Source organism: Aspergillus vadensis, assembly GCF_003184925.1.
Source record: "Aspergillus vadensis CBS 113365 unplaced genomic scaffold BO88scaffold_1, whole genome shotgun sequence".
In the NCBI taxonomy this organism is placed as follows: Eukaryota; Fungi; Ascomycota; class Eurotiomycetes; order Eurotiales; family Aspergillaceae; genus Aspergillus; species Aspergillus vadensis.
In genome coordinates this window covers 1,766,962-1,788,039 of record NW_020292039.1, presented here as the reverse complement: position 1 = coordinate 1,788,039, position 21,078 = coordinate 1,766,962, and the positions used below count along the sequence as shown (strand labels likewise).

Here is a 21,078-nt window from a genome sequence, read left to right as displayed (position 1 = left end):
TTTTGCAAGCTGGGGAGAAAAATGACCGGAGTATAAACTAGAATAGTTAGAATGCCAGATGAATGCTAAGATATGGAGAATGTCGGGGAATGACGTTACCCCAACAGGAACCGCTAGGGCTTAGGGCACCGGCAGTCATTTGGCAGCAATGCAAACCAGACAATCGCGGCCAATCCCCGTCCGGCCAGCTCCATCTTATCTCCTCATTCCAGCTTGTTGTTGTTCTTCTCCAATTCCTTTCGTCTCTCATTTACATTCCTCGTCTTCATTACCTTCCTTCTTTCCGATTTCACTCATTTGAGACTCTGCGAATCCTCTCGCTATGGCTACTGCGGGAGTCTCGCAGGCCACCTCTCCACGTCTGCCTAGTCCGCCTCCGTTCACGGAGGTCCAGATCGGACCCAAGTCACCCTCGGTCGGCGAGTCCTTTGACCACGAGACGGAGCAATTGCTGGGCGCTTCACAAACATCGGAGGATGGCTCAACCAGGAGGATTCGTCCGGGTACTAGAGCTGGAGATATGGCTGTTGGACCGCCTCTGATCCCTCTCTCCCAGGTACGGTTTTCGTAAACAAAGCACAGCTGTCTCCGAGTAGCTCCGCTGACCCAGCCACCCCTTTCTGCAATAGCTTGATTCCCCCTTCCAACTCCAAGAACACCTCAAGGCTCTTTACAATCATTACACACGGCCCGAAGGCTCTGATACAGTAGTTCCCATCAGCCGGGATGTCGCCATGCAGCTCGCAGAACCTCCGGACGGCGTCGACCGGTCGCTATGGCTCTACGAGCTGTGTCGCTTCCTGACTATGAAAGTCAACAATCTCATCATCGCCTTCTTCGCCGACTCTCCTCCCTGCTCCTCCCAGACTTGCCCCGAGATGCGTGCATCCGAGTGGCAGTACCTCTGTGCCGTGCACGATCCGCCCAAATCCTGCTGCGCCATCGACTATTGCTGCCATACCCTCGATTGGGCCACGAATATCCTTACGTCGCCTAAATACTTTCCCAGCCGACTGACTCTCGGTTCGGAGACGGGCGGCGGCGCACAGGCCAGCATGAGACATCTGACCAACATCTTCCGACGGCTGTATCGCATCTTTGCGCACGCCTGGTTCCAGCACCGGGAGGTGTTCTGGCAGGTGGAGGGACACGATGGGCTATATATCTTCTTCAAGACGGTCTGCGACATGTACAGTCTCATTCCGGAGGATAATTACACGGTTCCTGCGGAGGCGGAGGGCGTCGATGTTCAGCAGCCGGCCGCGCCAGAGCACACGGACAATCGTCGGATGACAATCTTGCGCAAGGAGAACGAGCCGTTGTCGCTGGAGAGTATGGAGCCAGCGTCGATCAGCACGGGAGCAACCACGAGGCGTCACAAAAATAGCCCGTCGATCAGCTCGAGTGTGACGACCATCAACGAAGGCGCAGAGGACGACGAGCAGCCGAGACAGCAGGCTGTAGCGGCGGCAACGGCTGCCGTTGCAGCTGCGAATGCCGCAGCGGCTGCTTCCGCTCCTGCTCCTGCTCCTGCTCCTGCTCCTGCCCCTGTTCCTGTCTCTACTCCTGCGCCGAAGGAGGCCGAGCCAACGCCAGCGGTCAAGGAGCAGCAAAAGTCTGAGCCTGAGCCTGAGCCTGAGCCGGAGCCTGAGCCGGAGCCGGAGCCATCTGTTGACGACAACGGATCTAAGGTCACCGTTTCGGAGGTACACGCCGACGATGACGAGGCAACTCAGGAGTCAACAGAGACGCCAGAAGAGAAATCAGAAGAGAAGCCAGAGACAGCGGAGCCCGAGGCCGAGCCCAAGGCTGAGGCTGAAACTGAAGCTGAGGCGGAAGAGCCGGCCAAGCCTGAAAGCGACGCCCCTGCAGAGATAGAGGCGAACCCTGAGGTAGAGGCCGAAACGAAGCAACCGAGCGAGCAAATTAGCGAACAGGAAGCGCCAGCGCAGGAAGCAGCGCAGGAGGCGTAGCGACGAGCAGATTCATTTCTACTGATTTCTTTTTTGACATGATACATGATGGCATGTGTCGATACCACGGTTGTAATATGTGAGCATGTTTGTTGGGAAGGCTCTGATGTAATATACGAGCGAGTAATGATACCCTTATGAGTGGATTGGACTGCTATGTCTGTAGTACTATAGATGTAGATGGTGGTGGTTGTAAATGATAGATGGTATGGCATGGTATCTCCGTCTAACTCCGATGATGTCGATAGCGATGTTCTCCACCGCAAGTAGTCCACCTCATCGTCACCTTCAACACAACCAACTCTCTCTTCTACAATCAATTACACATACCACCAACCCATACACCATACACATACATATATACCTCAAATAACCTCCCACCTATATACATAGATGTCCACCCCCGCCCCCTCCACAACAACAACAACAACACCAACAATGTCCATCCCAACCACCATAACCCAAATCCTCAAAGCCGGACCCATCCACTTCGGTCCCTTCACCGTCACAACCCAAGTACGCCCTCCCTCCTTTCCCCATTATATACATATCCACCCCCTCAAATACTAAAAAGAATAAAACAAAACAGGTCTTCCACCTAACCCCCTACAGCTACGCCCTCGTAAACCTAAAACCCATTCTCCCAGGGCACGTCCTCATCTCGCCCCGACGGGTCGTTCCTCGCGTGACAGACCTCACCCCGACCGAGACCTCAGATCTATTCCTGACCGTGCGGCGCGTAGCGCGCATGATCGAGCGTGTATATGGAGCGTCGAGTCTGAATATTGCTATCCAGGATGGTGCGGATGCGGGCCAGAGCGTGCCGCATGTTCATGCGCATGTGATACCCAGGAAGAGGGGGGATTTGGATAGTAAGGGTGGGATGGATGCGGTTTATGAGATGTTGGATGGGGAGGAGGGCGATTTGAGAGATGTCTTTCATAGAGATGGTGAGAAGGGGGGTAAAGGGGGGAGGACGAGGTTTCCGAGGGTGGATAATGAGGAGAGGGTGGCTAGATCCGCGGAGGAGATGGAGGGGGAGGCGTGGAGGTTGGCGGGGGAGATGGAGAAAGAGGATTTGGATTGATTAGATTGGGTTAGAGTGTATATTATGCGGTGTTGTACTTGTATATTGTATAGAGGGTATGTGTGTATGTGTAGGTCTATTGGAGCTAATATCTAAATTAAACACTCCCCCAACGCCTCGCACGGAGTGTAATGTAATATGCACAGCATGCGTATCATGGAAAAGAAATAAACGAACAAGACCCGAAACCCCCCATTCCCGTACCGTCCACGGTCGTAATCATCACTTTAACGCCGTACATTTTATCGTACTATGTGTCACATCTGATCATGCTCATGTCGCCTTACTCTTCCAGAATTTCTCGCGCTCCTGCAGCACCGTTGCCGCCCATTCTTTCGTCTCCGGCAACTGCACCTTGTTCGCAACGTGGCAGAACTCCGTGAGGTCAATGTTGTTGGCGCGCTCGTACTCCACCATCTGCAACAGCAGCTCCATCTTGTCGACGTCGTGGACGAACTGTGCCTCCAGAGTCTCGTTGGCCTCGTACTCGTTGAACACCTTCAGGATCTCCTGTCCGGTCAACATGCCACCAGGAACGCCGCCCAGGAGGTTGTTGGCAATGTAGTCCATGACGGCGGCCTCGCGACGCGCCTTCTCGGTCTTGTCGACCCGGTCGACGGGGGTGATGTCGCCGACGAGGGATTCGGCCATGTCGTGGATCAGGGCCATCTTCATGCAGTGGGGCAGGTTAAGGCGGGAGGCCAGGGTGGGCGGCGCGAGCATGGTCATCACCGACATGCGGTACATGTGGTCGGAGATGGATTCGCCGGAGTTGATGCCGAAGCGGCGCCATCCTTCACGCTTGGTGGTCTTGAGACGTTCGAGAAGGTGGAAGAAGGGAATCGGAGAGGCGGAGTTCTCCTCTGGGGGGTGAGGGAGGCTTGCCAGGACTGGTCGAAGAGCTGGATGTTAGCTGGTGGAGGGGAATGGTGGAGGAGGGGTTAGAATCTGCTCACCGGACTGGGTGGTCCAGAGGGGATCAGAGGGGTTTTCGGAGCCCATTTTGTTGAAAGAGGTTTGGAGGGGAGAGTGGAAGAGAGGAGTCAAGGTAGAGAAAGGAGATTGATTACAACGAGCACGAACAGCAGAGGAGAAGAAAAAGAAAAGAAGGCGAAGAGGAGAAGGAACCGGAGGAGAAAGAGAAACTGCGGGGAGAGAAAAAGCGGTCGAGCGGATTGGTTGGTTTCAGCCAGCCAGCGGATCCATCCATTACTTGCTGCTCTTCATTGTTGATCTCCAGCTCTCCGTTGTTGTTACTCCCTCTCGTCCGTGCAATTCCTCGACTGGTCTCGCTGTTCAGGTATGCTTCAGTAACTAGAATGCTATATGACTTTCTTATCTAATCAGGCATCAGATGTACCATGCAGTCACGAACCCCTCGTCCCAAACCCCCGAACTGGTCCCCTCAGCCTCCCCTCTCCGTTTTCATCCGCAACCTCCAACTCCTCCAGCTCGATCGCCATGATGACTGGCCTCGCATCTCTCTCCGCTCCCTCGCAGACACGTCGCAGAACCAGCGTCAGCGTATAAGGGCTATAGAATGGGCTCTTTATCACCTGGTTGCCCTTTGGGACCCCGACACCGCCCGGGATGTATGTTCTATCCCCTCAGTGGCTTTGATGCCCGACTGACGGCATGCAGAAACTCCGGCCCTTCTTCCCTCCGCTCGAGCCCCTGCAGTCCGTCAATTTGCGTGCTGCCTTATTCCGTGTGCTCGCCGAATTGAAGAAACAGGGCGACCTCGGCAGAGAAACCATTCTTCGCAAGTCAATGCTGGATGATTGCAAAGGAGAGAAATTCGAGGAACTATTGGCCGTCTTCTCTACTGCGGTGCTGCGGAAGACCCTCGCCGCTTCCCCAGATCCGGCACTGCAAAATGTAGCCATGAAGCTTTCATTGGCTTCCGGGCTGACGCGCGAGGACTACCAGCTCATGCTCCCCCTCATCCTTGCCCATCGGGTCTCCCTAAACCAAATCGGCGAGCGTCGCAACAAAGCCCGGGACACTCATGAAAAGTTTACTCAATTGCTAGAACTCAAAAAGCTACAGCTTGACGAACGAGCTAAGGAGAACCCTCCTCAACTCCCCGACAGTGGCGCCGACATAGATGCGCTGGCTCGCGACCTCAGGGCTAACTGGCTGGGGGGTGAGGACTGGGCGGATACCCTTGTCGATGGTGGTGCACAGGGCAGCAGCGACGCTTTTCTGGAACTGCCGTTCGACATCGCATGGGCGAAAGCAAAGGACTCCAGCGTGGATGGCCTCCGTGCGAATTCGTCACCCGATCTGCTAGTCGATCTGGAGTCTCGCGTCTTCCGCCAGCGTGCCCGGCTCCAGCGCTGGCGCCAGTACAGTGCCTCTATGCGCAAACATGAGCGGGTACAATCCACAAGCTCAACCAAATTTCAACCGCTCGTCTTCCGAGAGCACCAAGCACTGACCGTCGCCAGCATCTCCAAAGCTGTCCGGCAGCCAGTGGAACGCGCCTCGCCCAAAGCAGACGACCGGGCGTTGCTCTTCTCCATGAATGAGGCCATTGCACGGATCAACGGCCGACCCGCAGCGCATCGTCATCGCCATACTCATAGCGACTCGAAATTACGCAACCCTACAACAATATCCTCCAGCTCAGCGGCCGGGAGCAACAGATCATCTCCCCAGGCCGAAGACACTACCCGCTCAACCACCACAAGAACTTCAACACCCTCCATCCCAGAGCCCCAGCCCAGCGTGCCCTCATTCTCAACCACCGAAGTCCCCGAGAAGGATCCTTCCCCCCCTCCTGAACGAACTAGCAGGTTCACACTCGTAGAACGAACCCGCAAGTCCATGTCCCTCATCGTACCACCCACCCAACCCAGATCAAGAGAAAGTTTCCGATCCCACCGACCTCGGCCTTCTTACCCCATCAACCAGTTCGAAACGCCCCAGAGATCACACACCATCCCCAGTCGGGCCTCTACGCCACGCGATGAGCTCTTCGACGAGGAAGCGGACTACGCCAGCGTATTCAAGTCGCGGCCGCGCGTGGCGCACAGTCCGGTCGCCTCTCCCGCAGTACACATCAGCCCCATTGGGGATTTCGACCTGAGTCCGGACGAGGATATCGACCTGGATGGGGGAGACGAGGAGTATGTGCAGGATACTCCGTTGGTGTCGAGGCGGAGAATATTATGATTGTTACGTCGGTTCATGTTTCGTTTTGTCTTTATCTAATTCTCATGTGTGATGTTCTTTTGGGAGACGATTCTACTTACCTCCCTTACATGCCTATACCTACTACATACGATTAATGTCTATAGATCCTGGAAGAATGCAGTACACGATACAGCAATTGATTATTATTTAGTGAACTATGATTACACCATTAGCATGCTTTTTGCAGTTGATCAGCCATCCCTATCATTGTCATTATCATCATCCAGTACCTCCGTCCCTATGCCAATTACATACCACCAACGCCAGACATGATAACATACAGACAGTCATACACACATACAGAAGTTAACAGAAAAATCACTATCTATCGACGACCACTCCTTCTCGTACTCCTCCGCGTCGTTGCCGGCGGCGGCGGCGGTGGCGCCACCGGCTCATATTCCGACTCGGACTCTGCATCTGATTCCTCAGAATCCGGTATCTCTACCGGAGACGAGAGGTCTTCCGAGTCAGAACTCAGAGCAATCGGATTCTCCACCTTGCCATTGTCATCGTCACCTTCTTCATCATCACTATCAGCAATCTCCGCATCAACAGCCTCCGGTGTGGCAGGCTCAGTCGGTACATGTTGGTGCTGTTGCTCGTGATGATCAACAATTAATCCCCCATCATCATGATCATCTCCATCCTGACCAGGAAGAAGAAATCCACCACCTCGATCTTCATCCGCACCCTCCTCATCCTCACCAGGGAGTAAGAACCCGCCACCATGGACTTCATCGTCGGGTTCATCCGGGGCAGGAGCAGATGCAGAAGCAGAAGCATCCTGATCAGGTAACCGACCACGACGATTCGTAAACGGATTATGAGCATCCCGCTCGTGATCCACCCCCTCGTCTGCATTACCACCGTACTCCTCCTGCACGCGCTGCTTAATCCGCAACCCGAAGAGAAACTTCCGCCAAGTCTGTAGGATACGTGCCTCGGCTTTGCGCTGCTCCCGTTTACGTTTCTCTGCGTCATCCGCTAACCAAGCATCTTTAACGAGGTCCTCGTTCTCCTCTGCGACAACCACGCCCTGAATAACAGGAACCGCCATCTTCGATCCGAACTCGAACCCCGTGACTGCTTCTGCGTAATCGACGCCGAGTTTCTTGCATACGCGCACGGTTCCGGACCAGGGAATATGGACCGCGCCGCGGGGCACCATGCTAGGGACGAAGCAGTCAATGTTGCCGTATTCGTTTTTAGGGATGACGCCATTGCAGATTGGATCTGGGATGATGTATTCCGTTTGATGGATAGCGTAAAGGCCCTGTTTGGGCTTTTCGCCGTTCTGGCGCTCGAATTCGTCGACTTCGCGTTTGCGGAGGAGAGTGACGGCGCGAATGGGCACCCGTTTTAGGGGCATTTCGCCCTCTTTGGGTCGCCGGCCTTCTTTGTGCCAGCTTTCGGCGGATAGGCATTTCAGGACGTCTTTGCGCCGAAAGACTTTCTCTTCTTTGGCTTTGGCGCCTTTGCCTGTTTTGAAGGTGCGGACGTGGCGTGCGCCGGGTTTGAGGGCTTCTTCGCGCCGGAGGAAGCGTTCGAGGACGAATTCGGTGGATGTGCGCAGGCTTTGGAGCGTGTCGCCTTCTTTGCCGGGTTTGCGTTCGGGTTGGTTCGGGAGGAGGTCCTTGGTGTCTTCCAGATCGTCGACGGCGGTGCGTAGGGGCGTAGGGCGTTGGTAGACGCGGAGGATTACGCGGAACCAGTCGATTTCGTAGAATTTGCCTTTGCGGCCTGGTATGGGGATCTTCTCGACGGGGATTCGGTAGCCTTTGGTTTTGCCGGGCCAGGTGCGGCGGCGGAGATAGCGTGTTGTCACGTCTTTGGCAGTTTTGTCGGATGAGTAGGCCACGACGTAGCAGATGACTTGCTTCGCCTTTTCGGCTTTGCCGCCACGAGGCTCGAAGGCTGCTTGGAGCTCGGGAGTGGTGGCGACGGGGTTGCGAAGGATAAGCGGATCGACGGGGATGATTTGGTGGGTGATGGGCGAGGCGACTTCGGTCCAGTAGATGGGAAAGGGTAGGTCCTCGTCGTATTTGCTGAAATATTTGCTGCGGGCGGACTTTGTGTCGTCCTCACTGCTATCGGATTCCATGTCAATGGCGTCTTCAGTTTCTGCGTTCTCCGTCGTTGGTTCGGTGTCTGCGCTCGGCTTGGTAGTATAGGTCTCGCTCTTGGTCCAGCCGAAGCCAAGGGGCTGCAGACTGGCTACCAGTCGGGCTTCGATATTGAGCGCACGCAGCAGAGCCGTGAACAGTTGGGCGCCCACGTCTCGAGAGCCCTGCATGTTCTCTGCAGCGTGACGGAACTCTTCAATGCTGGCTATCCTCTCGCCGTGCTTTTCGGGATCGTGGTCGTCCTTGTGGAAAGACTTGATCTGAGCCTCCAACTGAGCCATGGGGCGGTAGCCGTGTTTCCGTAGGCCAGGGGCGGTGATCTTGAACTTGCTCTTCCAGTAGGCGGCGAGGACCTTGAGCAGAATGATGATAGGATCACCGCTGCTCATGTCAGGTTGACCAGGTTCAAGTCGCGACGAGCCTTCAGCCCAATCCCGTTCTGATTGACGACGCTGTTTCCCTTTTCCTTTCTTCGACTTCTTCTCAGGAGGCGGCTCTGGAGCCTCGAGACCGGATGCAATGCGCCATTTCTTAACCTCCTTGTGTATGGGTTGGGGTAGCTTGCGGCGCAAGATCTCGTGCAGCTGAGAGTCGTTGGCCCAGACATTGCGGATGGCGTTGTGGTGGAGCAGAAATTGCACATGTAGACAATGGGTTTGGATGCGGATCTGGCGTTCGATCTTTGACGGGCCCTTTTTGCCTTCGAGTAGATCAGTCAGGTGGATCTCGTTCTTGTCTAGTGTCAACTCCAGGTCCTGGTGCTGGTCGGGATTAAGGATGGAGGGCGTAACTGGGGTGGCGTTGGCATTGGACTCTATGGCGTCTTCCCAGTCGACCTCGTCGGAGTCGCTGCTTTCCTCATCCGATCCATCTGGTACCTGGGGCGTTTCTGTCTCTTCGGGGACGTCGCTCAGGGACGATTCGGTGTCGGTGTCTTCGATGACAGCGGCGATGGGAGGCGTCGCATGACGACGTTTTGCGGCGGGCGGATCCTCGGAAGAGAGACGCTTTCGGGGGACGTAGGGGGGCATGCAAGCAGCGGAAAGCAGACAACTAGAGAATTGGATTTAATCTAGAGAATAGTATAAAAAAGAAGAGAAAATACGAAAGGAATGGGTGGTGATTAATTAGGGAGAAGTTGGAGGAAGGAGAAAGTGGAAGGAGAAGTTGACGCGATCGAGGCTCGGCTTCTCCGCGTCTCTTCCCCATCTTTTATCTTCTCTTCCCCCCACATCATCGTCATCCTCCTCTACTATCTTCCGTTTGATGAACCATCACATCCTACGACTCCCTTCCAGACTATCTGTATATATCTTCTATCACTAGTACGATCTCGAGATGTCTGCTACGATGGATGCCGCGCGCCGCTTCTTCCTGTCGCCGCAGTTTGCCGTGGCGGGGGCCAGCAACGATCGCAGCAAGTTTGGCTACAAGAGTAGGTCCTTTTGCCATCACTTTGCAGGCCGTTGCGCCGGCTGACCAGCAGTCTTTGCCTGGTATCATCAACACTCTCTGCCCGTTACTCCCCTCAACCCTCGCGCCCCGGAGATCGAGCTGCCGTCGCAGACCTACAAGACAGTCCCATCACCCCGCGACTTGCCCAACCCCGACCAGACTTCCTTGTCTATCGTGACCCCTCCCCCAGTCACTCTTGCCCTCCTCAAAGAGGCCCACAGTGTGGGGATCCCCGCTGTCTGGCTCCAGCCAGGCACGTATGACAAGAGTGTGTTGGACTTTCTAGATGGTCATTTCGCAGCAGCGGTGGTGGGAGATGGTGGTGTGGGCGGCGAGGGTTGGTGTGTGCTGGTGGATGGCGAGGATGCGCTGAGGGAGGCCCATCGCGAGTGGAAGGCTCAGTTGTAGTTAGACTTCATGTGGACTAAATAATTAGGAACCATAGTAATGAATATTGTTGCGGTGAAAAAAAGCATAAAAAGTAATGGGGAATGAAGAAACGTAAAAAAGAAAGAAAGAGGGAGGCTGGCGGTGGCTCTTCTTGTTGGGGACAATCCCGTGTTTTTTCTCCTCTTCTTTTCTTCTTTCTTCTCTTTTTCCTCCTCATCTTCTTTCTCACCTCTACAACTATCTCCATCGCCCACGTTCTTTTGCTCCATCGTATGCAACCCCCTGCATCTCCTGTCCTTCCCAGCCACTGCTCGTCTCCACACCTTGAAGAAGGATGCCAGCCAGTCCATTCTTCCTCGAGTCCCCCATTCCTCCGCAACTCGATCTGGCCGGCGCTCCATCACAGCTATTCCAAGTTCCGCCCACCCCCTCAGCCTCATCGGCTTTGTATCGTTCGATCTCTATCCCCAACCGCAAGAGATCCCGTCTAGAAGTTGATCGTCGTCCTTGGCTGGATGTCGACACCCCCTCTAGTCATGTCGCCTCTGTGATCTCCCCCGACGATCTTCTCCTTGGTGTGGAGGATACCTCCGTCGATCAAGTCTATCGCCCCAACCGTTATCGCAAGCCTGCTCGATCTCTCGCTCTCGATGACAGTGTTGAATCTCTCAGCGAAACCGTGGACATTCGCCGTAAACGCAGTCGCTGGGATCCGTCTTTGATCGCGGCGTCTCCGACCGGTCACGATGAGAAAATGACGATTCCGACCACGACGATGACTACGACCGCGACTGCGACCGCGGCTCCTGCCGTCATGACTCCTGTTGCTTATCCACAACCTGCTCCCGTCCGCTGGAGTCGAGCGGTGCTAGGCGTGGTAGGCAAAGTCTGGGACTTCTGTTGGAGCGGAGCTTTCCGAGGGTTTTATGCAGGCGGTGGGCAAGGCTATACCATGACAGCGGAGGACACACAGCCCCAGCTGGCATCCCCATCGATCGAAAAGGAAAGCATGCCCACTTCTCAGCGGCAACAGGGTTCCTCTAGCCCTTTTCCGGGACATTATCCAGAAGATGATCTCAAGCACAGTTGGGTGATCGTGTCCGCGCGAGAGGAATTCATGGACGAAGCCAGTCCTTCTCAGCGCAGACGAGTCCATCGTCGGACCCCAGCACATACCCACTCCCGTCGGCGGTCGCAGGGTAAGCGAACACTGATTTCGCATGCGCCGTCGATGCCGACGAAATCGCAATTCTCAACACCAGCTAAGCCGCGGAAGAGCCCTGTGTCTGTAGAAACTCAGCGCTACATGGCGCAGAAGCGTCGCATGGAGCGTGAAGAGGATGCCAGCCTTGCGCGGTTGAACCGGCAGCTACAAGCAATGATCAAGGAAGGGAAACAGGCACTGGGGACGCGTGTGGAAGTGGACGACTTGGACATGGAGGATTAATGCGCTTTCTTACTTTTACTTTTTTTTTTACGACATGTGTGACACAAACCTGATACCCTTCGTTGAACACCTATATGACGATACTTGACGATTGGCGACGCTCGTTACGACTACGACTCATGAAACCAACCGATAATGACTGGCGTGAATCCTTTTTTTCTCAAACCGATTGCGCGTGTGATACGATATTGTTATAGTTAGCTACCATTAGGACAAACAGAAATCAACTCAGAAAATCATCCGCAGAAAAACCCGAGCCCTGTAACTGCATCAATCATTCATCATCTCATACCCCCGCTTCCATACACCCCCAAGCCTTACTGTGTTTTAGTCCCATCCTGCACTCCAGCTCCAACACCCGCCGAATCCTCAGGCCCATAGATAGCATCAGCCGGGCCATCCCCGTTATTATCATCATCAGGAGCCGCCCCATCATCAATTCCATCAGCCGGACCATTTCGGTTGGGAGCAGCCCCTACAGCAACATCCAAAGAAACAGGATCTCCATCACCACCACCACCACCACCACTACCACGCCCGGGGTTATAAGGAGCAGCCCCTACAGCAACATCCACCGAACCGGGTCCATCATCAACACTCCTGGTATCATAATTACCAGGAGCAGCCGCTTCAGCAGGACCACTATCCTCATCAGCACCAGGTCCCTTATCATCACCAGCCGGAACATCATCAGGATCCTCATCACTGGGGTCCTCGCTATCCTTCTTCGGACTAGGATTCAGGAAGGGAAGGTGCACGCCAGACAAGAACCCAGAGAGCCCACCATCCTTGGCTAATCCGTCGAGGAGGTTCTCGCCTGAAAGACGCGCCGCTTTGCTTGTGGACTGGTCGGTGTGGATTTCCAAGTTAGCTTCACCTTCACCATCTATGGTTGTATACTGTTTGGATTTTGAGATAAACGTACAGGAGTCGGCATCGCCACTACGCCCATGACAAGGGTAGCGGGCACAGCGAGGGCGAGGAACTTCATTGTCTTTGTTTTGTTCTCTGCTTCTGCGTGGGATATGAGATCCAAAGTGGATGAATGAATGAATGAATGAACGCCTGCAAGAAAGAACGAAGGAAAGAAGGAAAGAATACTCAGTAGGAGGGAACGGGAATAATACCCGCTATTAAATCCACGATTCTCGGTAATGTACGTAGTAGGTAGATATCTGGCATGCTACGCGTCAGTATCCCATCCTTCCCTCCCACCCTGCCCCTTGATTTGGTGGGTGGGTGGGCGAGGGGACGCGATGCCCTGCATTCCTTTGTCTGACAGTCTATCTATCTATCTCGTATCTACTAGACTACTAGTAGTTGGTTGTATGGGCTGCCGGCAGGGGGGAGTGAACACAATCCTGTCTTTCTATTTAACCCACCCCCTTCTTTTGGAAGAAGGCTTGTTTGTGCTTGGCTCAATTATAGAGTTTGGGTACGGAGTCACTATAATTGATAGAGATATGAGTAGTAGTAGGTAAGGTATTGTCTCTCTCATGTCTTGGGGATTTAACCCAGGTCTCAGGGATGAGTTCAGGTCAGTCCATGTGTTTGGTCTACTCCGGTAGGGTGAGGAAAGTAGGTAAGGTAGGGTTACGCGGTAGGGATGAAAACGAACCCAACAATTCCCAAGTCCGACTCAGTCAATTAAGTATAATTGGGTCATGAGGTCTGTTCGGATAATTCCGATTGTGGTTTAATGTCGTGCTTGTCATTGTGATGGTACAACAAAAAAGTAGTCGAGAAATGAGGCGCATTCTTGTCTGAGGGGAAAGAGGGAAGGAAGGGAAGGCGCGAGGGGGAAAAAGCAAAAAATTGACCTACGCAGGATTCGAACCTGCAATCTCTTGATCCGTAGTCAAGCGCCTTACCATTGGGCCAGCAGGCCAGTTGATATATGTTTGTGTTTAATTTGTATTTATGAGGCTGCTTATTATGGTCGACGATTTTGACTGTTCAATAGTAGTTTGCCTGAGTTGATGCTTTTCCTATTTAATTACCGTTGTTGTTTGTAAGATCAATGTAGGCTTTCTCTTGAAGCATTGGTTCTTCTCGGAGGTGTAATCCTTGTAGGCATTTGCAGTATTTACCTTTGTATTGAGGGAACAAAGACAGCGATATGTAACATAGTATTGGATAACCCAAGTCCTCCGTGCTGCACATTATCACTTCGGTGTTGAGTATGTCCGTGCAGGTTGAAACATAAACATCAATAATCGTAAAAATCCAACGCTAACCAAACGCCATCGCTATGCTCACAGTAGTGGCCAAATAAACAAAAATCATGTCATCCGCGGCTGAAACTTCGGATTCGTCCGGATTCTCTCACCATACTTGAGTAAGAAAAGTGAAGCCGGGACAAACAAAAGTGCAATAAACGCGAGCAGACTGTTTCCCCATCCTAGTCCGAGGGCATCGTACAAAGGAGTGCCCGCCAACGGGATCGTAGCCCCAAAGAGGCATCGCAGAGCCAGCTCCGCTGATACCGCGCTGGCAGCATAGAGAGTATATGAGTCAATCAGATACACCTGTGTGACCAGATGAACAAAGAAGATGCCTGCGCCCACTAAAAAGGTACCCGCAATGGGAACCATCCAGTGCAACCGGTATTCTGCGGCCCAGCCGTACCAAAAGAGACCGATCGGGACGAGAATGCATCCCACCACTAAAGGTGGAAGACGATCTTCGGGCTTCATCTTGCCATGGATCTTTTCCTGCTTCTTGAGGTATCGATCGGAATAGTAACCCACAACGACTTGTCCAGAACAGAACCCGAGACCTAGTCCCAGGTAGCCGAGACCTGCTTCTCCAGGAGTAAAGCCGTACACATTTTCGAAGACGCTCGTAAACGTCGTGAATAGTGTATACATATAGCTGTAAGTGATGGAGCTGTACAATGAAACGATCATAACGATGGGTGACAAGAACAGAAACTTGATCGGGCGGCTGATTGATATCCAGATAATCTGGCCAATTGTCTTATCTATGTCGTACTGAGTTCGAAACGGACGTCCAGTCTCTTTTTGGAGTCGCTTCGCTTTTCGCTGGAGCAGCGTGGGTGCATATGTCTCCCGCAAGAATATCAGGGAAGCAATCACGATGATACCGCCCTAATCATATTAGAGATTCGTCCAACACCACGGGATCGAGTTAACTTACAAGAATCGCCTCTACCCAGATGGTCCAGCGCCATCCAATGTTTTGGACGATGTAGCCACCATAAATAGGTCCTGTGACCATGCCCTAACGTATTGTTAGATCCGCATTATATATCCGCTAATGGGTAGATTAACTCACCATGAGTGGACCAACTGTCCAGATCGTCATTGCCGTCCCTCTCTTCTCCATGGGTATCATATCCGCAACGAAGCCTCCACCGACCGTCACAGGCACGGAACTGGCTATTCCCATAACGAAGCGTGCCATTATGAGCATTGATATGTTCACACTGGCAGCGCAAACAACTGCAGCCAGTGAAAATAGTACATTGGCCAGGTGTGTGATGGGAAGCCTTCCACTTATCTCAGTGAGAGGTGTCAGCACCAGAGGGCCAAGAGCAGAACCCATCACGTAGATCGATATCATAAGAGATGAAATGGATGGGTTGTGAACATTGAACTCTTTCAGGACTTGCGGAACGCCGGGAGCGAAGACCGTGGATACCATGGATCTACGACAGTCAGTTCAGATGCTCGTACGGAGGCATGGTCTAGCGTAGACATGTTGGACTTACACATTGAAGCTGCTCAAAGATATCAACCCGATAATGACCCATTTCCGCAAGGTGGTCCAGTTCATGGGGTTCTGGGGGTCGTCTGGCCCGTCCCAATCCACAACGAGGTCGTCCTTGTCTTGGGGTTCGTCCGATTCCAATGCACCATCTTGTGATGTGATTTCTCCTTCTTCAACGTGCACAATGTCTTTCTCCACATAGATCGTATCAGCACTCTCCAGGCTAGTTTCCTGGCTCAGAGCGGCGGAGTAGTCAACATCCCCGGGTGGCGCCGTAGGCATGTTAATGATGGGGGTGGTTACACGGGAATAGTAAGAGCAGCTGGAAGATCAGGGACAATGGCACCAGATGATTTTCGACATGATTTCCAACAGACAACCAAGGCAATAAGTAGCTTGACAGCCACGCTGGGAAGACAGCCAAACCAGGTAAATTGAGTAGATCATTGCAGACAACGCGCGTCCAGACAGTAGATGAGTCTGGCATTCCGGCCCTTGCTGTCCGTTCCGTGGGTCTCTCGTGGCTCCCTTTCTCTGATTTTGGGATTACCTGTCGCAAAATTCGCCCAAGGCGGATTGTTGTGGATACAATAGGCGTAAGACGGATCATCTAACATAGGCAGGGGTAGTAGCACCGACGACTGTAATGGATTCCTTGCGTGACCAATTCGCCTCTGCTCCTTATCAACGTCTGCCCCATTAGGATGGAGAATAAGCCTTATCCCGTAGAAACTATTCTCTGGGCAGTGCTTCAATATTCCCCACATGATCCACCATGGCGCAGAGGTCCCTGACCCGGTTCTCCTTTTGTCATTCGCAGATCGACATATCATTTCAGGAATCAGGAACAGTAATCAGATCCCATAAGGTAACTGCTCCCCGGGAAACCATTACAGTATGATCGCGTGGCTTTGATCCCAAAATAGCTGGGACAAACCGAAATTAATTCCCTCTATTGTCGAATATATGCAGCCACAGTTCGAGACCAAATCCAGTATCCACTGGTGGATGCCTCCAAGCATTGGTCGTTATTAGGTGATCAACTAAAATAAGGCCGAAATAGTCTCAAAGGTAGGGTCTACACAATTGGAGGGGTAATTTCGAAGAGACCTAGTAGCTACTCTTCTGCAGCTCCATGAGTATGGTAATAGCAGTAGCGATGTTAAGCCTGCAACCACTTAGCTCCGCGCGGTCCTGAAACAGGCTTGTCAGAGGACTGAGCTCATACCTGAAGGCATCACAGCCATGGCATGTTTTGGCCAAATATGTAGATCAACCATCCGGATTGGCAGTCCTAGCTCAGATCCGAAAATGCTTGGTGAAGACACCTCAGCAGACGATTCTCATTATAGTACAGTACTATTTGGACGGAAGGCGGGAGATCTCCCGGTTGGCCCATCGGCTGGGGCATTGGACCCGGTCGTCCCAGTCAACGCTTCGGCATTCCTCCCAAGTCCAGGATGTCCACTAACCGTCGCATATATGATCGCTTGTTGTGGCAAGTCAAAGGCGTGATACGGATCTTCAGGTCCACATCCTAGTTAACATATAGACCGAATACGCAAATGGAGCTGCACCAAAATAGAGGTTGCTAGAAAGCTTATTGTCCGGCCGAGGTCAAGCGGTTAGAGTTGATCAGATTTCCGCAGCCCCGGGCTCAGTTCTAGCCCGACGGCATCGAAGTTTGGACAGTAGTCCTTGGGGATTCTACCCACTCTTAACGGCGATCTCCCTATGGGAGCCTAATCGATTGGTGACAGCTGGTGAGATTATTGCCTCGGGTGGGTTCGGGACCACGGGCTAGAAGCTTATTCAGATTCCGATATACCAAAATTTGGGGTTATGTTCCGCTATGATGCGTTGATTTTGCTGCGGATATGCGGCGCTGCACGATTCCTTCCGTTGGTGTTCTCTTCGAAATCTCGCCTTATCAGCAGATGGAGATTGAGAACTGCAGGCTGCAGGCAGTCTTTCCATGCAATGTACATCCCGCCACTTGCTGCAGCCACAGTGGGCCTTGCTATTCAATAGCAAAGTGTAATTAGAGGGTGGCGAGGCCGATTCTTGTGTGCGAATCTTTTAGGTCTGTGGCAGATAATTAACTCCCGAGTCAGGATACTGAGTATTCGCCATAACTCACGAAGTCAAAACCACGCAATGTTCTTTATCGGGAGAAGCAAAAGTCTCATGTGGATGGCACAAGGATTCAACGAGAGACGGAAGTCTGCAGGACTGATGAAACTCGCATTCACGGGGACTGTCCCGTGATCCGTTCCTTCCCTGGTATGCAGTCAACCTCCAAACATCCACCGTCTGGGATTTCAACAGTTCTAGGTATATCTCGGCTCGGATTACGACTATTTCCCACTCTTTCTTTTCACTGTTAGTTACTGTTACCCGATTTGGGACACAGCATCAACTTGAATAGAGTCGCGGGTGATTGTCGGGTCGCAACCGCATAGTGACCTGTGACTGAGAAATGGCCCTTTCTATGTCAGAAAGACGTTTCGACTAAAATGATCGACCTTACCCGGGTGCTTCAATTCCGCTTAGTCTTCATTGGAGGAGCCAATTGCCAGTTCAATGACCTGCACGGTGCTGGTAAGTTCTTCTCCGATCTATATACTATATATAGATGATCCCGAGTCAGCCCGAAGATCAGCATGCGGGAGGGCTCAACTGTGAGTACTGCTATTTTCATGTCCAGTGAAACTTTCGTTGCTCAGTGATGATTCTGAGCTATCTAGAAGTCAAATCATCACAGCATTAATGCTCGAGTCATGTATGACTTACAACCCAGTCCTCGGCCTCAAGTAGTACAACCTCATCCCTAAAAGTTGAACATACCCGTAAGGGATTCACATTCAACTAATAGCAACATAGGGCCTGAACAACTAGAGATACTGGCTCCTATACTCTTTCTGTATCCAGTCGTTCAACATCAGGTTTGGCGAAGTAAGAAGTAAGAAGCATCACGATTCTCTACAACACGTCGTATTGGCAAAAGTGAGTCAATTTTCCTCCTTTTGCAGATGGGACTCTGACATGTAATTCAGTCAGTCAGCTAGGCCTAACAACCCTGTCCCAAACCTGGGGCAGAGGTCCTCCTAAGGTCCAGACTTGAAGATGCCACCGAACACTCATGCCATGGCAACTTCTATGTACAAACCATGCGGTCATCGCCTCAAAATCTGCAAGCCGTCTCGCAGGAGCTTAGAGCTCGACCCAAAAATGTCAAATTTTGATTTTCATTTTCATGTCATTCTGCTCCCGTCTACGCGAAGACCCGGGTATCCGTGGTTAATTGAGCGCTTTGGCACGGAGATGACGACTATACATGATGATTATTTTCTCAGGTTGTACGCTCATACATCATCATGAGTTGGACACTCGCGGCGAGAAATATGCGATGTGTCTTTTCCAGCTCTTGTCGTGTCTATCCAACTTCATATGCCCTCCGATACTACTACTTCCATCCACAGTCCAGCACGATACCGAGAACAAAGCTCACGATGAATCCACGCCCAACTCCTCTTCCCACACCACCCCCCTCACCCCAGCCTGGGCCGCAGCCAGGTCCTCAGCCAGGTCCTCAACCGGGACCTCAGCCTGGACCCCAACCGGGACCTCAACCAGGACCCCAACCAGGACCTCAGCCGGGACCGCAGCCAGGTCCTCAGTCAGGGCCACAGCCAGCACCGCAGCCGCCCCAATCAGTTCAAACTGCATTTGAAATCAGTTTCGATGAAGATCCCTCGAGCCAGTCTGGTTCCATCGGTCAAGATGCAGAGGCACAAGCACCCCCGGGCCCCAACCCACCTCCGCCCACCTCAACCTCCACTCCAACCACGAACCCCAGTCAAATCCTCACTGCAAAGTCTGCCGTGGCATCCGCAGCCAAAGAGCTACGCTTGATCCGCAAGATGTTTGAGCCCGAAGAAGGCGAAGTGTTATCGAGTCGGGCGGTTCCTCCAGAAGAGCAAGGCGGCAGCAGTAGCAGTGGCAGCAACGGGGACCCGTCCACTCTCTGGCGCGAGTTCGAGAATCTCGAAGTTCACGCCGCTAGAGGGGTGGTCATGGAGGTAGGAGTGTTGAAGAACCTTCTGAAGCAGTTGGAGATTTTACTGGAAAATGCGCGAAGCCAGTTGATTGAAATGGAGGCGCAGAAAGCACTGTTGGAGACGTTGCTCGCGATCTCGAAATATCGGGGGGAGGTAGAGGTTTCAAGTTCAAAGAAGGGTTAAGGAGTACTGCTACTTTACTACCTTATAGTCACTCGCTCATTTGCTTAACGGCTATATTGTTTCTGGATCACATTGCTCATCATTCGCTCGAAACAACCCATAGCCCCAAAGAACTATACCCAACTATACCCAACTCGTTAAATTAGTTGCTTAGTTTGAATCTATTGCTATTTTCTACATACCATAATCCCCAAAAATACACCCATACCTATCTAATTATCAAACGGCAACCCCGCCTCCTTCCTAACAGACCCATAAACCGCCGCCACATCCCCCTTCACCCCCTTCTCCTCCTTAACAGTAACCAAATGATGATCCGTAACCTCCACACTCCTCAACCTAACCCCCGCCTCCCCAGCCAGATTACTAGCATGTCTCAAATCCTTCCTAGCCAAATCCACCGCAAACAACGGCTCCTCCCTCCGACAATAATCCCCAGTAACCATGCGATCCGCATACAACGCAAACGGGCCAGGGAAAAACGTATGCAAGAACTGCTGATACACATCCACCCCCAACCCGGTCTTCTCCGCCGTAACCAACCCCTCCGCCACAGTCTCCACGGTATTCAAGATAAACGTATTGCCGAGGATCTTCAGCGTCGTGGCGCGGCCCACATCCTCGCCCGCCATGGAGATCGTCGCTTTGGAAGTAACTCCATCCAGGAAGGGCTTGATGCGCTCAATGGCGGCGGCGTCACCGGCGGGCACGACGACGAGTTGGCCCGAGATGGCGGCTGCGGGAGCGCCGAATACGGGACAGGCGATGAAGGAGGCGCCGTGCGAGGCGAGTTGGCTGTGGATCTTGCGCGAGGTGTCTGGGTGCACGGTCGAGCAGTCGACGATGATCTTGGAGGAGAGGGAGTCTGTCGGGAGGCCTGAGATGATGGCTTCCAGGGCGGCGTCGTCGCCGACGCAGATGAAGATTATGGTCGAGTTGGAGATGGCGGAGGAGAGGGTCGTGCTGACGGTGGCTTTGTCAGCGGGGAGGGTGGATGCGAAGGTCGTCGCTTTGCTGGTTGTGCGGTTGTAGAGGGTTATGGGGGCTGTTTGGGGACCTTTTTGGGCGATGTTGGCTGCCATGGCCTGAATTGGTTGTTAGTAATGATGCAATGAGGGGCACATGGAGGGGCACTTACGCGGCCAATGTTGCCCAGGCCGATCCAGGTGATACGTTCGTTGGCCATTGTGGTGGTGGGGTTTGTGGTGAGAAGAGAGGGATTGGAAGGGATGGATGAATTGTGGGAATTATTGTTAAGTGGGATAGTGAAGCTGGGGAGAAAGCTGGATTAAATACAGATGAATGAAAGCAGGGCGAAACCGGATGCGATGCGGGGAGAGGGGTTCAATGTTTAGCCGTCATTCCACGGGTGGTTCTATTGGATACGGCAGTTGAGTCAAGCTTACTAGTACTGATTGGAGACGGT

The 21,078-nt window shown here is 52.8% G+C and overlaps 9 protein-coding genes and 1 non-coding gene across 10 annotated transcripts; 5 read left to right on the top strand and 5 right to left on the bottom strand.

Annotated features, from left to right (window-relative positions):
* Window positions 1-53: 53 nt before the first annotated feature.
* BO88DRAFT_400308 (Mob1 family protein) lies at window positions 54-2,098 on the top strand. Its single transcript, XM_025705531.1, has 2 exons — window positions 54-556; window positions 630-2,098. Exons 1-2 carry the CDS (start codon window positions 323-325, stop codon window positions 1,971-1,973), a joined length of 1,578 nt encoding a protein of 525 aa, XP_025568434.1. The 5' UTR covers window positions 54-322; the 3' UTR covers window positions 1,974-2,098.
* Window positions 2,099-2,268: 170 nt separating this feature from the next.
* BO88DRAFT_355173 (HIT family protein) lies at window positions 2,269-2,982 on the top strand (the record flags this gene model as incomplete). The annotated part of the gene is made up of 2 exons (XM_025703698.1): window positions 2,269-2,489; window positions 2,563-2,982. Coding segments are annotated over exons 1-2 (543 nt in total), but the record flags the coding sequence as incomplete, so codon positions are not given.
* A 134-nt stretch (window positions 2,983-3,116) lies between these two features.
* On the bottom strand, window positions 3,117-4,100 carry BO88DRAFT_483666 (HD domain-containing protein). The gene is made up of 2 exons (XM_025712237.1): window positions 4,017-4,100; window positions 3,117-3,950 (listed from the first exon to the last, which is right to left on the bottom strand). The coding sequence occupies exons 1-2, from the start codon at window positions 4,060-4,062 to the stop codon at window positions 3,334-3,336; spliced, it is 663 nt and encodes a 220-aa protein (XP_025568432.1). The 5' UTR covers window positions 4,063-4,100; the 3' UTR covers window positions 3,117-3,333.
* Window positions 4,101-4,311: 211 nt separating this feature from the next.
* On the top strand, window positions 4,312-6,414 carry BO88DRAFT_400306 (uncharacterized protein). Its single transcript, XM_025705530.1, has 3 exons — window positions 4,312-4,360; window positions 4,415-4,652; window positions 4,702-6,414. The coding sequence occupies exons 2-3, from the start codon at window positions 4,422-4,424 to the stop codon at window positions 6,235-6,237; spliced, it is 1,767 nt and encodes a 588-aa protein (XP_025568431.1). The 5' UTR covers window positions 4,312-4,360; window positions 4,415-4,421; the 3' UTR covers window positions 6,238-6,414.
* Window positions 6,415-6,871: 457 nt separating this feature from the next.
* BO88DRAFT_319080 (Rad4 family protein) lies at window positions 6,872-9,415 on the bottom strand (the record flags this gene model as incomplete). Its single annotated transcript, XM_025702464.1, has 1 exon — window positions 6,872-9,415. A coding segment is annotated over one exon (2,544 nt), but the record flags the coding sequence as incomplete, so codon positions are not given.
* Window positions 9,416-9,500: 85 nt separating this feature from the next.
* BO88DRAFT_378078 (CoA-binding protein) lies at window positions 9,501-11,851 on the top strand. The gene is made up of 3 exons (XM_025704429.1): window positions 9,501-9,819; window positions 9,871-10,182; window positions 10,571-11,851. The coding sequence occupies exons 1-3, from the start codon at window positions 9,723-9,725 to the stop codon at window positions 11,674-11,676; spliced, it is 1,515 nt and encodes a 504-aa protein (XP_025568429.1). The 5' UTR covers window positions 9,501-9,722; the 3' UTR covers window positions 11,677-11,851.
* Window positions 11,852-13,492: 1,641 nt separating this feature from the next.
* Window positions 13,493-13,564, bottom strand: BO88DRAFT_t9. Its single transcript has one exon. It is a non-coding gene; the product is annotated as a tRNA-Arg (tRNA).
* Window positions 13,565-13,958: 394 nt separating this feature from the next.
* BO88DRAFT_328536 (MFS transporter) lies at window positions 13,959-15,690 on the bottom strand (the record flags this gene model as incomplete). Its single annotated transcript, XM_025702561.1, has 4 exons — window positions 13,959-14,786; window positions 14,836-14,919; window positions 14,974-15,346; window positions 15,410-15,690. The coding sequence occupies 4 exons, from the start codon at window positions 15,688-15,690 to the stop codon at window positions 13,959-13,961; spliced, it is 1,566 nt and encodes a 521-aa protein (XP_025568428.1).
* Window positions 15,691-18,920: 3,230 nt separating this feature from the next.
* BO88DRAFT_409976 (uncharacterized protein) lies at window positions 18,921-19,652 on the top strand (the record flags this gene model as incomplete). Its single annotated transcript, XM_025707984.1, has 1 exon — window positions 18,921-19,652. The coding sequence occupies one exon, from the start codon at window positions 18,921-18,923 to the stop codon at window positions 19,650-19,652; it is 732 nt and encodes a 243-aa protein (XP_025568427.1).
* Window positions 19,653-19,723: 71 nt separating this feature from the next.
* Window positions 19,724-20,884, bottom strand: BO88DRAFT_400302 (NAD(P)-dependent oxidoreductase). Its single transcript, XM_025705529.1, has 2 exons — window positions 20,791-20,884; window positions 19,724-20,737 (listed from the first exon to the last, which is right to left on the bottom strand). The coding sequence occupies exons 1-2, from the start codon at window positions 20,836-20,838 to the stop codon at window positions 19,865-19,867; spliced, it is 921 nt and encodes a 306-aa protein (XP_025568426.1). The 5' UTR covers window positions 20,839-20,884; the 3' UTR covers window positions 19,724-19,864.
* Between the last annotated feature and the right edge of the window lie 194 nt (window positions 20,885-21,078).